The 17320-nt window shown below is 59.1% G+C and overlaps 1 protein-coding gene across 1 annotated transcript in view; it reads left to right on the top strand.

Annotated features, from left to right (window-relative positions):
• ELFN1 (extracellular leucine rich repeat and fibronectin type III domain containing 1) overlaps positions 1-16975 on the top strand; it is a 70438-nt gene extending 53463 nt beyond the window's left edge. Inside the window, 2 exon segments of the mRNA XM_058569420.1 lie at positions 13316-15767; positions 15769-16975. Coding sequence (XP_058425403.1) covers positions 13609-15767; positions 15769-16099 — 2490 coding nt within the window. The 5' untranslated portion in view covers positions 13316-13608 and the 3' untranslated portion in view covers positions 16100-16975.
• The last annotated feature ends 345 nt before the right edge of the window (positions 16976-17320 follow it).

Genomic DNA, 17320 nt, shown 5'->3' with positions numbered 1-17320 from the left:
CTGTAAGAGCTGCTGCCTCAAGTTTCCTTACTTCCTGTGTGAACTATGTTTTTCTCCTCAGACATTCTGAGAGCGCCTGTGCCTTTTCTCGTTTTGTTTCTCTGTGCCCCCCCAAGGCCTAATGTGACGTCCATCTGTCCACATGTGGACGACCTGGAACATAGATCAGAAGGTCCTAGGAGGGTGGTGAGTCCTAACCTCACCGAGGGAGTGGGGTGTCCCTCTAAGACCCCAGCAGCCACACCCTGGGGCCAGCCCCTCCTGTGTCGCCCCATTCTCCTGGAGGCCAACACGGAATTCACCAAATAAGACGCCTTCCGAGTCGTCGTGAGCTTTCCCGTGGAGATTTCCCTGTTCTTTACCCTACACTGAGCCAGCCCTGAATCATGAAAATCAGGAATGCACAGAAGACAGATCAGAGGTGACGTTTCACTTGATAAAATGACAGTTCATTCTTTACAAAGTGGTGCACAGTATTCGCCTACACGGCCTTCCGGAGCACATCCGCTATGGAGGGGCCCCAAGCTCGTAAACCAGGAGGCTCCATCAAAAGCATTCCCTGCCTGAGCTGTAGCCACTGTCTGGAGGAAGTCACCTCCTGTGGAGGTGAGAACAACTCCAAACCCCAGACTGCAGAGACGACGTGAGAAACGAATGCCCCCCCACATCTGGCCCAGGAGTAGTGGATCAAAAATCCTCAATAAGACACACGCAGATCCAATTCCACAGAATATTCGAGAGATAATCTGCCATGATTATGTAGGATTTATCCAAAGAATTCAAAGATGGCTTAATATTAAAGAAATCTATTAATATAATACATGGTATCAGCAGGTCAGGCATAATGCCATGTTAATCAGTGACGAAAGGCATATAATAAAATCCAATGCCAGTTTCTGATTTTAAAGTAACTGCTAAAAATAGGACTAAAATTAAAGAATCTATGTCTCAGCTCACCAGCCAGTGGCATTCTAAATGATGAGATTTTTAATGATTCCGATTCAAAAACTTTTATTAAAAAACCCAACAGTGCCCTTTATCGTTGTCCAGGAATTCTGGACATAGCAATAAGACATGAAACAGAATTAAATGGGATGTCTACAGGAAAGAATTGTAATTATTTGCAGACAATATGATTTGAGACCTTAGAAACCCAAGAGAACCAACTGAAAAATTAATTTAATATGAGAACTCAGTGAGGTCCTGGGCCGGATATAAAACAAACATATACAGCACAAATCAATAACTTTCATCTGTACCAGCAACAACTCTTTGGAAATACACGGTTCTCTCACAATGGCAGCAACGAGAACCCCATGGGATTCCCAGGAATAAATTTACAAGAAAAATTTAGGATCGTTGTAAAGAACTCTATAAAGTTTTCCTGAGAGAGAGAAAAGAAAACAAGAATAGTGAGATATGGGCCATGTTGGATATTACAAACCTGAAGGTTCTTCCGAAATTAATTTGCGATTCAGTGCAATTTTGTCTGCGCCTTGGCAGCGTGTTTTGAAGAGCTGGATAAAATCATTCTGAAAGTTCGCCTGGAAGAAAATGCAAACAGTGAAGAAGACTGGAAAATGAGGAAAGACAGAGGGTGTCTTTCCTACTAGATCTGGAAGCTTATTATGGAGTTAGGGTGATTTAAATGGTGCTGATTTAGTGTTGGAAGGGAGGGAAGGGTTATCAATGGAACAGAATAGTCCCCACACCGCGGCCTCCCTAGGAGGTGACCATACAATTGATCACCCAAACTGGGATACTCTGTGAGCGAAACGGGACCTATTAATAGATACACTGGGATGGCAGGCATAAATGGAGACCACGCCAGGAAAACCATGATGCGTGGTTGCCTCCCTTTATAGGCGATCGGGGATTTAATATTTTTACAAATTCAGTCAGCGTACATTTCCTACTCTGCTTCTGGAAAGGACAGATGAGACCCAGCCCTGCTTGCCAAGAGCTTTCAGTCTCGACTTGGACTCTAGAGGGAGAGAGACAGGGAGTCAGATCTTTGCAGTGTGGCGTCATAGTGGGACGAGCACGGGCAGCTTTGGGATTACAGAGGGGAGACTGCAGCCCCATCAGTAGTATGAATGGAGAACACTTCTCCGTGTACAGGGGAGTGGTTGGGGTGGTGGGAGGGGTTAGCGTTCCAGGTGGAGGAAACAGCATCTTAGAGAAAATGCAAGAAATGCAGGTTGATCATCGCCTTATAGAGCAAGGTGAGGGATGGTGAGGGACAGGCAGGGACCATTACCCAGGCCTGATTGGACTCTCCCAAGGGCACTGGGGAGCCACTGGGGTTGGAGCACTCTCCGTGTGCAGGGAGAGGAGGGGGACAGGCTTGACCAGCTGTGCCCTGTGGAAGGCACGCTCCAGCTGGAGTGGGGGAGGGAGCCTCACAAATCAACTGGAAGGAATAGATTATTCAATATACGGTGTCAGGACAATTTGTTGCCTCTTGGGCGGGGGGGGGGTGGGGAATCTATTTTGATCCTTCTTTACACCAGTGAAATACTTTCCAGGTTGATGGTCAGACTGTAAGGATGCTCACGGTTAGAGGCGGGTGTCTGGTCTCAGAATGGCCCAGAGTTGCCCAAGCTACACAGCAGTGGGAGCCATGCGGGGTAGAGGAGGGACTGTGTTGATTTGATGACGTGAATTAACCACAAGAGCCTGTGGGCCCAGACCTGGCCATGGTGCTGGCCTCCCCTCCAGGAGCCTCCTTCCCGAGAGGCGAGCTTGAGGCCACAGCGGGGCAGGTGCTGGACGGTGCTGCAGGAAGGGCCTGTGATGAGGTCCAGGGGTACTGTGCTTTTGTTCTCAAGGCTGAGACGGACCCTTGAGGCTCCTTTGCTTCTGGAACCCCAGTGCCCCGGGGGCAGCAGCCCCCCGACAGGTGTCCGGGGGATTACTTGGTGCGTGAGGGGGCCGGTGATGGAGGGCAGCCTCCTGAAGGGATGGGGCCTCTTGGCATCTGATGGTACGGGCCGTGGTAGCGGTAATAACCAATACCCCGAATGTCTCGAGGCACTAGAGGACCCTGGCGGTCGGAAGATAATTGTGGGGCGGAGCTTTGTCAGAATCCCGGTGTCGTGACGGCACTCTGGTAACACGCGGAGAGAGCCCCGTTTGCGACGTGGAAACGCCCCAGCTGTGAGGGGACTGTGCTGGGCTGTTCTCTGCGTTGTCTTTGCGCCATCCCCCCTTCGCCAGAGCGGCACCGTTTTCCCCACCTGGCGTAGCAGCCACCAAGGCCCACCCAGAGCACCGTCAGCCAGGCATCGCGGACGTGTCCTGACTGCGTCCCAGCCCATTGGCATCGCTGATAACTTCTCAGATTGGACTTCGCTTGGTATTTTATTTCCCTTATTAATTTAGCATTTGAGGACTAATTGCTAATTTATAATCTCTGCTCAAAAACCATGCCCAAAATCTTTAGCACAATTAATAGCGGCCAGGAAATATGCTCTGATTAAATGATCACGGCAATGGTGATGTGAGGTGGGACCTGTGTGCGCAGAGGCCTGACCGGGTGAGCAGGGTGGGCGACGGTCACCGTGTCTGTGGGAGGACCCCGGGGTGGCGGAGTACAGAGAGTGGAGTAGCATCCCCAAAGGGCCTTTCCAACTTCCTAGGACGAGGTCCTGCCCTCCCACTAGTCTAGGGTCAGAGCTTAGAACAGGGACAGAATCCCTGGGCTCGGGGGTGATCAGGAAGGTCTTCCCAGAGTTCGGGGCTCTCGGAGGTCAGGGTTCTACTAGGAAGAGCAGAGCCGGCAAGTCTCCACCTTCAGTCTCAAACCGGCCATCCCTCAAAACAACTGGAGAGATTCAGGTCAGACTAAAGATAGAACTTCCTGGCTGCCAGGGTTACAAGGGTGTGATGGGGAACAGTGCCAGGCGTCCTCTGGACACCTAGACCCTTGTCTGGCGTCAGTGACACGCTTCTCGACGGTAGGGGGTAGACTGCTTTCCTGGAGAGGGTCACACGTCCTTCCTCATCCCGGGAGACAGGCAGCCACCCACATCCCTGCATCCCTGCCAGCGCCTGAGCAGGAAACCATTGCAAAGTGATTTCTCCCTCCAACGATGCCATATGTCATGTTTTTTAATTTAAAAGGATGCCCAGTGGAAGCATAACAGACCTTTAAATGTTTGGGTCCCTAATTAACTCCGGAGCAGCCTGGGGCTGCGGGCTGGAGGGGGGAGGGATGGAGTGAGCCCGGCGTCATCCCGGGAGGCAGGACTCCAGCCCCAGGCCCTGCCCAGAGCTCTTCCCGCTGCAACTCCTGGACCCAGCAGCCCAGCCCCCGTTCCGGGGCCAGCACTCTGTGCTGCACAGCTCTGGGCTCCAGCTCCAGGGGCCCTCAGGAAACTTGGGGCTGAGGCTGGAAGGTGCATTTTTAACACCATCAGCATGGTGGATGCTGATGCTGTGTGCCACTGACCTCACTCTGGGAAAATCTTGACTTTCTGCCTCTGCAAAACCGTTTTCCTTTCTGAGTCTCTGTTTCCCCATCCATCTAACTGGGGGGACACTGACACCTGCCTCCCTGGACATTAGAGAAGGGGCTCAGTGTACAGTAGGCACTCAATACGTGCAGGGTCCTGGAGGAAATAAGAGGTCACCTCCATTTGCACACTTCCTGCTCCTCACAGACTCTGGATAGGAGGGTGAAGCCCGTGAGGCTCAGAGGGGTCGCGTGGGCCACCCAAAGTCACCTGGCAGGTGCTTCAGGCACTCGCCACCCTTCCCAGGCCATCGTTCGACCTTCCCTAGTGCCCTCTGCATCCCTGTGGGGTGGGGGGCGCGATGCAGGCGATGGTCACACTGCCTTACGCCTCCCGGAGGACAAGGCCAGGGCCAGCTGAGGTCGGGGCTTGCCAGACCCTACCCTGTGGCCAAGTCCCGTGGATCCAGCCCTGCTGAGTCAGCACTGCTGGACCGCCTGCTGCGGGAGCCCCGCCAGCCTCCGTGGATAAACGGGGAGGGAGAAGAAGGGGGGAGGGCAGGTTCTAGGTGGGCGACGAGCCGGGGACAGCCCTCACTGGGCCCCCCTTATGTGGGCACCAGAGTGGTGGCTCACCGAAGTAAAACTCACAAGGTGGGTCCAGCTGGCCTGCTTGGTCTGCCCACACTGCCTGGAATTGTGCGTCCCCTCCTCCGTCTACCTGGGGCCAAGGAGCAGCTGGAGAAGGACGAGAGTGTTTATAGAGCAGCCATGTACCAGGCAGCGTGCTGGAGGCCTCGAATAATCTGGTCATGTCTTCCTCACCGTAACCCTGGGAAGGAGCGATGATCACCATTGACAGAGGAGGAAATGGGCTCAGAGAGCTTAAGTGACTTGCCCGAGGTCACACAGCCAGAGCACGGCAGAGCCGACATTCACGTCCTCGCCTAGGAATCTGAAGCCCAAGGTGGTCCCGTGCCCCCTTCAGGCGAGCAGGTCCGCCCCACACCTGCCCTGGCTGGTCCAGGTCATATAGCAGCCCTTACGTGCCCATCGCAGCCCCGCGGGCTCTGCGGCAGAGCCAGGCCGCAGAGGCAGGCAAAGATTAGCAGTAAACATGATCTATCGGCACAACATTGGAAGGGTAAAAAGTTATCGATCTATAACTTTCCACTTGTCCCCCCACCTCCCCGTGTGCCTGGCCCTCCGCCCAAGTTTCCCTCTGGAGGCGGAGAGTCCGCACCATCAGCAAAATCCTCAAACCAGCCTGGCCCGGCCCCAGACTGCCCTGGCCTCTGGTCTGGGCTCCAAATCGAGGAGAGGAACAGTGTTTGTAGACGGATCGCTCCCGTCCCAGCCCAGCGGCGGCGATTATGCAAATCCGGTCATAAGAAGTTTAAAAGCCTGGAACCACCATATTTCTTTATTTCATTAGCGGCGACACAGGCAGCAGAGTTGACGTGACAGAACGAACTCAGTGCCAGCTTCACGCTGGCATCGTCCCTGGGCGACGGAGGTGCTCTCTGCAGTGGGCAACGCGTGTGAGTGTGTGTGTGTGGTCAGGAGACGTCACGGGGGGCTCCGGCCAGGGAGACACTAGGCTCTGGACATCTCACAATCGAAAGGGCCCTTGGAGGCATCTGGCTCAGCTCTTTGATGCTACAGGTGGGGAAACTGAGGCCTGGAGGCGGGTTGGGGAAGCCCTCGGGCTCGGGCTCACATCCCTGGCCCCTCGCCCTCTCCGCTGTGGCTGGTTCTCTCCACGCCCCAGTGTTAAGAGGAAGGAGAGGATCCCCCATGGGGGAGGGTTCCCACAGTGCCTGGAAGGTAAGGGCGAGGAAAAGGGTGGATCAAAGACCAGGCTTCTCTCCCGGCACGCAGGGCCCTGCGCCCCACCTCCCGCCACGGCATTGCCCATCACTGCCTGCTTCCTGGACACCCCACACGCCCTGGAGCGGCGCCCTTCTCTGAATGCATGTGCTTCCTGCCTCCACACTTCTGCACACACCCTCTCTGCCTGGGATACCCATCACCCCTCTTCTTTGCCTAACAAACTCCTGTTCATCTGCTAGGACCCATCAAATGGAGGCCCAGTGATCGCCCACCCCTCCCTGTAGGGCTGGGCAGGGCCTGACGCCCCAAGGCAGCCAGGGTGTCCACGTGCCCACCCCCTCCCCCGGCACCAAGCAGCAGCTCCATGACCACTGGGCATGTCCCTTCGCTCGTGGGGCCTCTGGCTTCTCCCCGGGCCACAGAGGGCATGGTGGCTGTCCATGTCCCACGTCCCTCTCACCTTGTAGAACTGTGGTGAGACTTAGTGATGGGATGGCTCTGAGAGTGTCTTGTTTGTCACACTGTCACGGTCCTGAGGGCCAGGAACATAGCCCCCTTTCCTGGGGCCCTCCCATCTCTCTTCTTCCCTCCCAGGTCCCAGTGCCCTCCTTCAAGTGACCCATAGACACAAAGGCACTGTCAGACCCACACAGACACATGTGCATATGCACGTGTAGACACATGCAGGGCAAACACGTGTGTGCCCACAGACACATGGATGGACACGCACACACAAAGGCTGGCCTCGGGTATGTGCAAACGAACCCCAACCACTTGGGGCACCACCTGGGTCTGGGGGCTCCATCTATGCTGGGCACCCTCGGCCCCACCAGCTGCAGCCAGAGGGGCCCCCGAGCTGTCCCCACGGCCCACGCCCGCTGACTGAAGGCAGAAGGGAGCTGAGCAGGGACTGGCCCCAAATTCAACCTGCCTGTTGGGGAAATGACCCCATTTTAAAGACGAGCAAACCGAGGCCACACAGCTGGTTCCTGTCAGAGCCAGAAATCAAGTCCAGGTTCCCCTGTGATGTGGCCAGGCTGGGCCCCGGGCCTTGGTTTCTCCCTCTAAGAATTGGGGTCATCGTCATGTGTCCCTCGGGGCTGTCGTGAGGAATTGGTGAGAGGGCGCGGGCAGAGATGTTGGCACCAGCCTGGTGTCCAGCAAGCCCTGGACGGCGTGGCCTTTCCCGGCCCAGCTCCCCGGGCTCTCCATCGTCTGGGTGAGGAGGCGCGTGGGGTATTGTGCAGAGTGAGGACGTGAACAGATGTGTGTTTCCAGTCCCATCGATGTGTTAGGATTTACAGACCCGAGGAGGCTCAGGCGGGGTGTGCCCAACCTGAGCTGTGCCAGTGGCCACGTGGGCATTTTGTGTCCCCTCAGAGAGCAGTGACAGTTCCCACCGGCTTGACAGCATGTGGAAAGAAGCTAATGTTTGTGACAAACCCCCAGCCCTCGGGGAGGAGGCGTTTTTACTCCCACTTTACAGCTGAGAACACTGAGAGCGGACGCGTCCCAGCCGGCGCCCAGCATGGTGTGACTCTGAGCCAGGGTCCCGCGCTCCCTGAACTGCTCCCGTGTGCTGGGTGCCAGTGAGCGGGACACGAGGCCCCTGCTCTGGAGTGTACACCCCAGTGGGGGGAGGATCTTCATTCCAAGAGTGAATAAAGAAGTAACTGGGGCCGGCCTGGTGGCGCGAGGGGTTAAATGCGCACGCTCCGCTGCGGCAGCCCGGGGTTCACCTGTTCGGATCCCCTTGACGCACCGCTTGTCAAGCCATGCTGTGACGGCGTCCCGTATAAAGTGGAGGAAGATGGGCACGGATGTTAGCCCAGGGCCAATCTTCCTCAGCAAAAAGAGGAGGATTGGCAGATGTTAGCACAGGGCTGATCTTCCTCACACACACACACAAAAAAAGTAACTAAGCGAGAAACACCTCAGGGAGATAGTGTGAGGCAGACACGTCAGATGGGGTGATGGGCCGAGGGTGCTGCTTCAGAGCTGGAGCAGGGACGGCTGTGGGGGAGGCTGTGACTCTAGGACTTGAATGAGAGGAAGGGGCATGAGAAGGAAGAGCTTTCCAGAAGAGGGAGCAGGGCCCTGCAGCGGGAGGAGGAGAGTGGTGTGTGCGGGAAGGTGAGCGGGGAGGTGGAGGCCTGACCATGTGGGGCTGTGGGACCCGGTGTGGACCTTCATGTGGGAGGATGGATGTCCTCAAGGGCTCTTGGCAAGGTGGCAGGATCCCATGATGGCGCTCCAGGCCCCTCTGGCTGCGAGACAGAGAATGGATTATGGGGGACCAGGACATGAGGTGGAGCCACCAGAGGACATGGTGGTGGCTCGGACCAGGGCGGCATGGTGGGAGTGGCGGGAGGTGGTGATTCCGGATATATTTGGAGATGGAGTCGACCCCGTTGCTTCTGGACCTGGTTTTGGGGGTGAGGAGAGAGAGGAATTGAGGATGACACGTCGATTTTTGGTTTGAAGGACGTGGTGGGGGGTGAGGCATGAAGAGCTCCCCGTGGGGAGTATGGACTTTGAGAGGGGAGCAGCGACGTCTCTGAGTCTAGGATCTGGGGGCTGTCAAGGTTGGCGAGATGGACTGGGGGCCCAGTGCATGGAGAGAGCATTGATGCCACGGGAGGGGTGGGACCACCTTGGGGAGGTGAGGAGAAGCAGTGTGGCCCGAGGACGGAGCCTGGCCAGGCGGACGGTTAGAGGTCAGGGTGAGGAAGAGGGTCCAGCAGAGGGGACGGCAGCCAGTGGAGGAGACCGGGATGGGAGAGGGTGGCGGCTCAGAGACCCGGAGCAGAAAGCACTTCAGGGAGGAGCAGCGGTTACGTGGGCCAAATGCTGCCGAGAGGCGGAGAGAGATAAAAATAGGAGTGTGCCCTTTGGAGCTGGCAAGACAGAGGTCACTGGTGACCTTGATGGCTTAGAGGGCATGGGGGATGGACGCTGCACTGGAGGGGCTGAGAAGAGAAGATAAAGTGAGGCGGTGGAGATAGAAACCGCTGGCAACCTCTTCAAGAAAATCTGCCACGAAGGGGAAGGGAGACAGGGCAGTGGCTCGAGGGTATTCAGTTCAAGTTGGTTTTTTTATGGAAGGTTCTAGAACTGTGCTGTCCAGTACAACAGCCACTAGCCACATTTCTAGCGCTTAGTAGCCACATGTGACCAGTGGCTGCCCTGTTGGACTGCGCAAGTATAGACGATCTGCACCATCGCAGAAAGTTCCATGGGTGCCGTGTGGGGGGAGGCGGTCCCGGGCTAATGATGCAGGAGAGGGGAGGAAACCGGCTAATGATGCAGGAGCGGGGAGGGGTCTGAGGGCTGCAGAGGGGACACAGGGGGTACATTTGAAGGTGGCCACTGCCTCTGAGTGTCTCTGAAGCATGGGGGCCGGGGGACCAGTGGGGGCAGGTGCAGGCAGGATGAGGGGACCATGACTGCCCCATGCCTCCCAGGGCCCTGCGGCCTCTACCTGTGGCAGGATCTGAGTTTGGGGTGGGGGAACTGGTGTGATGCAGGTCTGCACCCCGCCGGCCCCACACATGCGCTCTGTAGGTGTCCTGGGAACAGTTGTTTAGAGTGACTTACCGCTCACAAGGGACCAGGTGTGTGTGTGTGTGTGTGTGTGTGTGTGTGAACAAAGGAGGGAGCGAGGGTGGGGGGCTCGTGGTGGAGTGAGTGAGTGAATACATGAGCCCTGAGAGGAAAGGGCTGGCTTGGGGACGGTCGTGATCTGTTCAGAACCTTTCTAGGTGGTTCAGCCAGTTCCCTGGACAGCTATTTCCTGAGGCCCTACCTCTGTCGGGCGTCACAGGGCTCCCAGACCCCCGGGGCGGCGACCTGTCCCCCACCCGGTGACTCTGACGCAACATGCAGTGGCTCTGAGGGGGCCTTGAGGAGCTCAGCCTCTGCAACTGAGGGGCCTCCTGGAGTGATGAGGTGCCCACTGGACCTGCTGCCCAGCCCCCACCCCCGACAGGAGGACAGGCTCACTCCCTGTGTGACCTTGGACAAGGCCTTCTCTTCTCCGGGCCTCAGTTTCTCCTCTGTAAAGTGAGGTGTGGAACTCTGGGGTCCCTCCAAGGCTGAGGTCATGGGGGCTATCGAAGGGGCAGAGGCAACTCTTCCTGGGCCTGGGGGACAGCCACCAGGGTCACACCCACTCTCCTAGCTGATCCCTCCACCTGAGGCCAGGCTGGATGGGGAGGACTTCTCGTCCCCAGCAGCCTGGCTCCCACTCAGCCCAGGCTCTGAGGGCAGGTGTGAAGCACAAAGGTGAGAACGGGGCACCAGGTCTGCCCAGAGGGAGCCCAGGGTGGGGACACGCCCAGTCCTCAGGGCCAAGACCCAGCCCTGCCTCCCTCATCACGCAGGCCAGCGTGATGGAGGAGGCTCCAGAGTGTGGGGGGTGCACGGGGGAGGCGAAACTGGTCCCCGGACCCGCTTGCCACTCACAAGGTGCCGAGTCAGAAGCACAGATTCCTAGACTGTCACATTGGGGGTAGGGGTGCCCATGGTGGCAGTGGGAAGAGCAGGGAGCAGAAGAGGCTGGGGCAGGGCCCGGCTGGATCTCAGAGGGGCCGGCACCCCCGTGCACGCTTGGATGGGGCCACTTTCACGGGCACACATGCACACGCACACGCTCATCAGATGGTCCTGATGCACGTCCCAGTAAATGTGTGTCGAAATATATTCACCCCTTACAAACCCGGCCTGTGCCTTCATGCATGCAGACCTGTGTGTACACACAGGCACAGAGCCCAGCACACGTGTGTAAGCACATGTGTATGCATGCAGCTCTCCAGCCCCCAGAGCCCCCGTGGTGCTGAGGGGCCCTGGGAGAGGCAGGGAGAGGCTGGGCTGCCCTGGGCCCGGCCCTCCTCCTCCAGCGCCGCCTGTGATGAGGGCTCTTTAGGGCCTGTAATCCTCCTTAACTTGACTTTGGGTTATTTTGAGCAAGAGATTAAAGGTGATTACGATCAGCATTGCCGAGGCGCCACACTGGCTCGAGGGCCTGCTGCTCCGCACACCCCCGTCCCGAGGCTGGAGCCAGACTCCATCAGCCCCAGGCTGGTCACCACCCCTGCTCCCACCTCCCACTGCCAGCCTCTGTCTAGGATGCTCTTGCACGTCAGGGAGCGGGGCCTGTCGGCTGCCCGTGAGCCTGCCCAGCCAGGGGCTCTCAGCCTCTCAGGAGCCCCAGGCGACATAAATCACAGCATCGGCACAGGTCGTCTGGGCATCTGATAGATGGGGCAGGCGCCCGGTGGGGAGGGAGGGAGGTCCCCACAGGTGCTGTGAGGTGGTGGAGATGATGGTGATGTTGGAGACGAGCTCCCCCTGGGATTGTAGGTTTTATATCACCAGCCAGTCCATGCAAGGATCCCAGCTTCTCTCTAGCAGGCTCCCTCCTTCGGGGAGGGAGACTCAGGCATAGCCCACCTGCACCCAGAGCCATTTCCGATCCCGCCCAGAGAGGCCCAGTGCACAAAGTCGCAAAGCAACTCCAGGCTAAGCCCTGGGTGGGTTCCCCATGGCCCACTAGGATGTCACCCAAGCCCCCACCCCTACCCTTTCTGATCTCTCCCCCTCTTTAAATCAGAAATAGACTTCCCCAGGAGCCAGATCAAAACTATTCTTTATGAAGTTTCCAAAAGGAGAAAGAAATCTATTTCACATCATTATGTTTTTTTCTCCTAATTTAACCGCCTCAGTGCAGACTAGTTGCAAACGTCAATATCAGTGAAATACATTCAGCTGGCCGCCCGCCAGGCCACAGAGCGGTTACAGAGGCCGCTGTAAATCCACATCTTAACAAGAAAACGCACGCGCATTCGTCTGTCCTGCGGGAGAAATACGAGGGGCAGAGGTGTGAGGCCCGCGGGCCAGCGGTCCTCCTGTCAGGCAGGGCGGGGGTCTGCGAGGGAGTGGAAACCCCATGCAGCATCCAGCCACGTCTCCCCACACGCACCCCGGCCCCTGCCTGGAGTGCTCTCCCCGTGGTCCAACAGTCACGTCCTGGGCATCCGTGCCAGCACTGGGGGTTGGAGACGGGAGGGACAGGCCTGTCCCGGAGAAGCTCAGGGTCTGGTGGGGATGGAGGGGCACAGAGCAAGATGCTCTGGCGCCGGCACATCACGTCTGAGGGCCCAGAGTGGTCGGGTCCTCATCTGGGCCTGAGGAGGCCATGGGGAGCCTGAAAGCCACTCCCTCCTTCCAGGCCTTGCTGCCAGGATCCACCAACGTGGGATGGTGACAGCCCCAGGTCCCCCGAGCCAGGTGGAAAGCTGCAGAGGCCATCCAGCTGGCTCCTGGGGGAAACTGAGGACCAGAGGGGCATGATGCTCCTGGGCCAGACCACAGGAGAGCTCAGACCCAGAATGTTGCTGTCCTGGGTGCCTGGACAGTGCCTCCCTGGAGGGGAGCCCAGGAACTCTGGAAGATTCTCTGCTGGCCAGGGGAGGACCCTTCAGCCAGGGGCTCAGAGCACCCCCTGCAGGTGGCTGCGAGTGCCTGGCCGGGCCCTGCTGGGAGCAGCAGGCATCACCGAGTCTTCAGGTGGTAAAGCAGAGCATCTGTCACATGAATGTCCCAGGCTAGAGCCAGCCAGAGCAGCCCTGACACTCGTCAGCCGTGAGACTTTAGGTCACGTTTCTGGGCCTCAGTTTCCTCATCTGACAAATGGGGACTCTGATGAAATGGCACCGGGCCAGGCACATGGTTCTTGATTCTCTGTGGTCACCACGTGGCCAAGCAGGTGGTGTCATTTCCACTTTGCAGAGGAGGAAACTGAGGCAGGGCTGGAGCCAGGGCTCACCCTTCCCTCCCACCCCCAGGACACACAGACGATCCTGGTGAGTACGTAGTGTGCACTTCCTGTCACCCTGCCTTACCCTGCGTCATTGCAGGCCTCCCGGAATGTGGCTCAGCTGAGCTGGATGCAGGTCCCCGCTTGACCACTCGACTGGTGGGACGCCCAGCCCCTCCTGACCTGCTCTCTCCTCTTTTGTTTTGCAGCAAGACCAGCTGAGCTGGAGGCGCAGGGTGGAGCTGTCCGGACACCCAGGTCAATGGGGAAGGAGGCCACAGCCATGGCGGGATGCGGGTGGACGACGAGAGGTGGCTGGCAGTGAGGGAGGCACATCCCTCCCAGCACTTGTGCCGTGCGACCATGCAGTCTGGGACAGGACGCCCCTGAGAGTACAGGCACCCTCCCCTCCCGCCCCTCTGTCCCTTCGGGGGCTACAGCCCAGCCCCCCACCCAGTCCCCCCGGGCAGGCTGAGCGGGGTCTCCCGCGAGGGCGTTCCCGATGGCCGGGTGCCGGTGGGGCACGCTGTGGATGTGCGTGGCGGCCGCCACCCTGCTGCATGCCGGGGGGCTGGCCCGCGGCGACTGCTGGCTGATCGAGGGCGACAAGGGCTTCGTGTGGCTGGCCATCTGCAGCCAGAACCAGCCGCCGTACGAGGCCATCCCGCAGCAGATCAACAACACCATCGTGGACCTGCGGCTCAACGAGAACCGCATCCGCAGCGTGCAGTACGCCTCGCTGAGCCGCTTTGGCAACCTCACATACCTCAACCTCACCAAGAACGAGATCGGCTACATCGAGGACGGTGCCTTCTCGGGCCAGTTCAACCTGCAGGTGCTGCAGCTCGGCTACAACAGGCTGCGCAACCTGACGGAGGGCGTGCTGCGCGGCCTGAGCAAGCTGGAGTACCTGTACCTGCAGGCCAACCTCATCGAGGTGGTCACGCCCAGCGCCTTCTGGGAGTGCCCCAACATCGTCAATATCGACCTGTCCATGAACCGCATCCAGCGGCTGCACAGCTCCACCTTCGCCGGCCTGGCCAAGCTCTCCGTGTGCGAGCTCTACAGCAACCCCTTCTACTGCTCCTGCGAGCTCCTGGGCTTCCTGCGCTGGCTGGCGGCCTTCACCAACGCCACGCAGACCTACGACCGCATGCAGTGCGAGTCACCGCCACTCTACTCTGGCTACTTCCTCCTGGGCCAGGGCCGCCACGGCCAGCGCAGCATCCTCAGCAAGCTGCAGTCCGTGTGCACCGACGGCTCCTACGCGGCTGAGCCCCACCCAGTGCCAGGACGTTTGCCGCCCGGCCGCTCGCCGCCCGGCCGCTCGCCGCCGCCGCCACTGCCCCCAGAGCCCAGCGAGGCCCCCTGCGCCGACGACGAGTGCTTCTCTGGCGACGGCACCACGCCGCTGGTGGCCCTGCCCACGCTGGCCACCCAGGCCGAGGCCCGGCCGCTCATTAAGGTCAAGCATCTGACGCAGAACTCGGCCACCATCACGGTCCAGCTACCTAGCCCATTCAACCGCATGTACACACTGGAGCATTTCAACAACAGTAAGTCGTCCACCGTCTCCAGGCTGACCAAGGCCCAGGAGGAGATCCGCCTGACCAACCTCTACACGCTCACCAACTACACCTACTGCGTGGTCTCCACTAGCTCGGGGCTGCACCACAACCACACCTGCCTCACCATCTGCCTGCCCAAGCCACCCAGCCCACCGGGCCCCGTGCCCAGCCCCTCCACGGCCACCCACTACATCATGACCATCCTCGGCTGTCTCTTCGGCATGGTGCTGGTGCTCGGCGCCGTCTACTACTGCCTGCGCAAGCGGAGGCGCCAGGAGGAGAAGCACAAGAAGGCGGCCTCGGCCGCCGCAGCCAGCAGCCTCAAGAAGACCATCATCGAACTCAAGTATGGGCCCGAGATGGAAGCGCCTGGCCTGGCCCCGCTGTCCCAGGGCCCGCTGCTGGGCCCCGAGGCCGTGACCCGCATCCCCTACCTGCCGGCGGCCGCCAGCGAGGTGGAGCAGTACAAGCTGGTGGAGAGCGGCGAGACGCCCAAGGCCGGCAAGGGCAACTACATGGAGGTGCGCACCGGGGAGCCGGCGGAGCACAGGGACTGCGAGCTGGGCCGGCCGGGCCCCGACAGCCAGAGCTCGGTGGCCGAGATCTCCACCATCGCCAAGGAGGTGGACAAGGTCAACCAGATCATCAACAACTGCATCGACGCGCTCAAGTCCGAGTCCACCTCCTTCCAGGGTGGCAAGTCCGGAGCCGTGTCCACGGCCGAGCCACAGCTTGTGCTGCTATCCGAGCCGCTGGCCGGCAAGCATGGCTTCCTGTCACCAGTGTACAAGGACACCTTCAGCCACGGCCTGCAGCGGCACCACAGCGTGGAGGCGGCCGCCGGGCCGCCGCGCGCCAGCACCCCGTCCGGCGGCTCCGTGCGCAGCCCGCGGGCCTTCCGCGCCGAGGCCACCGGCGCACACAAGGCAGCGGCCACCGAAGCCAAGTACATCGAGAAGAGCTCACCCTCGGCTGACGCCATCCTCACTGTGACGCCCGCGGCCGCAGTGCTGCGGGCCGAGGCCGAGAAGGGCCGCCAGTACGGCGAGCACCGGCACTCGTACCCCGGCTCCCACCCCGCCGAGCCGCCCGCACCCCCCCGCGCCCCCACCCCATGACAGCCTGGGCAGCCGCAAGGCGTCCATCCTGGAGCCGCTGACCCGGCCGCGACCCCGAGACCTGGCCTACTCGCAGCTGTCCCCGCAGTACCACAACCTGAGCTACTCCTCCAGCCCCGAGTACACCTGCCGGGCCTCCCAGAGCATCTGGGAGCGCTTCAGACTGAGCCGCCGGCGCCACAAGGACGACGAGGAGTTCATGGCGGCCGGCCACGCCCTGCGCAAAAAGGTCCAGTTCGCCAAAGACGAGGATCTGCACGACATCCTGGACTACTGGAAGGGCGTGTCGGCCCAGCACAAGTCCTGAGCCCGCCATGCGCCCACTGCTGCGCCCAGCCCCGCCCCGCCCGAAACTCGTGATGCCCACTGGACCAAAAAGGACACAAGACTCTGCAGCTATTTGTAACCCAGAGACTCTCACACGAACCCAACACACACGCACACACACGCACACGCACACCCGTGTGACAGTAGCCGCTGAAGCCCGGGCCCTGCAGAGAAGGTGGAGACCGGGTGCTGATGGTGCCCACAGAATTGAACTGCGGCCGGGCGCGTGTTCCTGCCCCGAGCTGGTCTCCTGGAGTAAGCGACCTGTACACACACACACACACACACACACACACACACACAAGGGACTTCGGAAAACTGTGTCTTAGGGATGGGGGGTGGGTATGGGGAATTTTTTTTCATTGTCTTTCCTCTTGATTCTTCTCTGCCTTCTTTCTTTTTCTCTCTCTTTCTCTATTTTCTTCCTTTTTTTAAAAAAAATAATAAAAGTAAAGTTATCTTAACAAGACATAAAACACGAGACATGGGGGCATGGCCGGCACGGCCTCTCGACTCCTCACGTGATCTCCTCCGTCCGTGGTTTGCTGTGGACTCTGTTCAGTGTGTCTCTTCGTTGCCACCTCCGGAGGCCACCAAGGAAGGCAGAGCAAATGCAGGCGGCCAGGTGGCCTCCTGGAGCCCTGCGGGAGGGGAGGGCTGTGCCTGTGGACGGTTCACGGGTGGCTGGAAGGGGCACGGGCTGGGTGTGTGTGCTCCAACCCAGTCCCCACTGTACACTGTCGTCGTTCTATTGTACAGAAAAATATTTCTATATTTGCAATGTTTGCTGTAAAATGAGAAAGAAAACAAAGACTATGTCTACTAAAAAAAAATTCTGCAAAGGAAAAAACCCAAATACTTGTTTGTGCTGGGTTTTTACTGTGGGGTTTAGGGAAAGAGTTGGGGTTTCTTTTATGTCCGGTGTAGGGGTGGTTTTATTGATCTGGACCTTGGGTGGGGCTGGGGTTACGGGTGGGCCACCACTGAGCTCTCTTCCTGAGAGAGCGAGAGTGACCCCGAGTGACCACGGGTGAGGGGCACGCGAGAGCCGGTGGGAGAAGTGAGCAGCCGACACACGGCTGGAGAAGGTCCAGCAGCTTTGAGAATGAGAGGAGGTGTGGACTGGACAGGAAGGAGCTGAGGAGGCAGGTGCGGGGCCCTGGGCGTGTGTGGGTGTGCGAGAGGGTGTGGGTGTATGGAG

The sequence above is a fragment of the Diceros bicornis genome, chromosome 26 (assembly GCF_020826845.1).
Source record: "Diceros bicornis minor isolate mBicDic1 chromosome 26, mDicBic1.mat.cur, whole genome shotgun sequence".
In the NCBI taxonomy this organism is placed as follows: domain Eukaryota; kingdom Metazoa; phylum Chordata; class Mammalia; order Perissodactyla; family Rhinocerotidae; genus Diceros; species Diceros bicornis.
The sequence above is the reverse complement of the archived record's forward strand: the minus strand, read 5'-3'. Positions and strand labels throughout refer to the sequence as shown.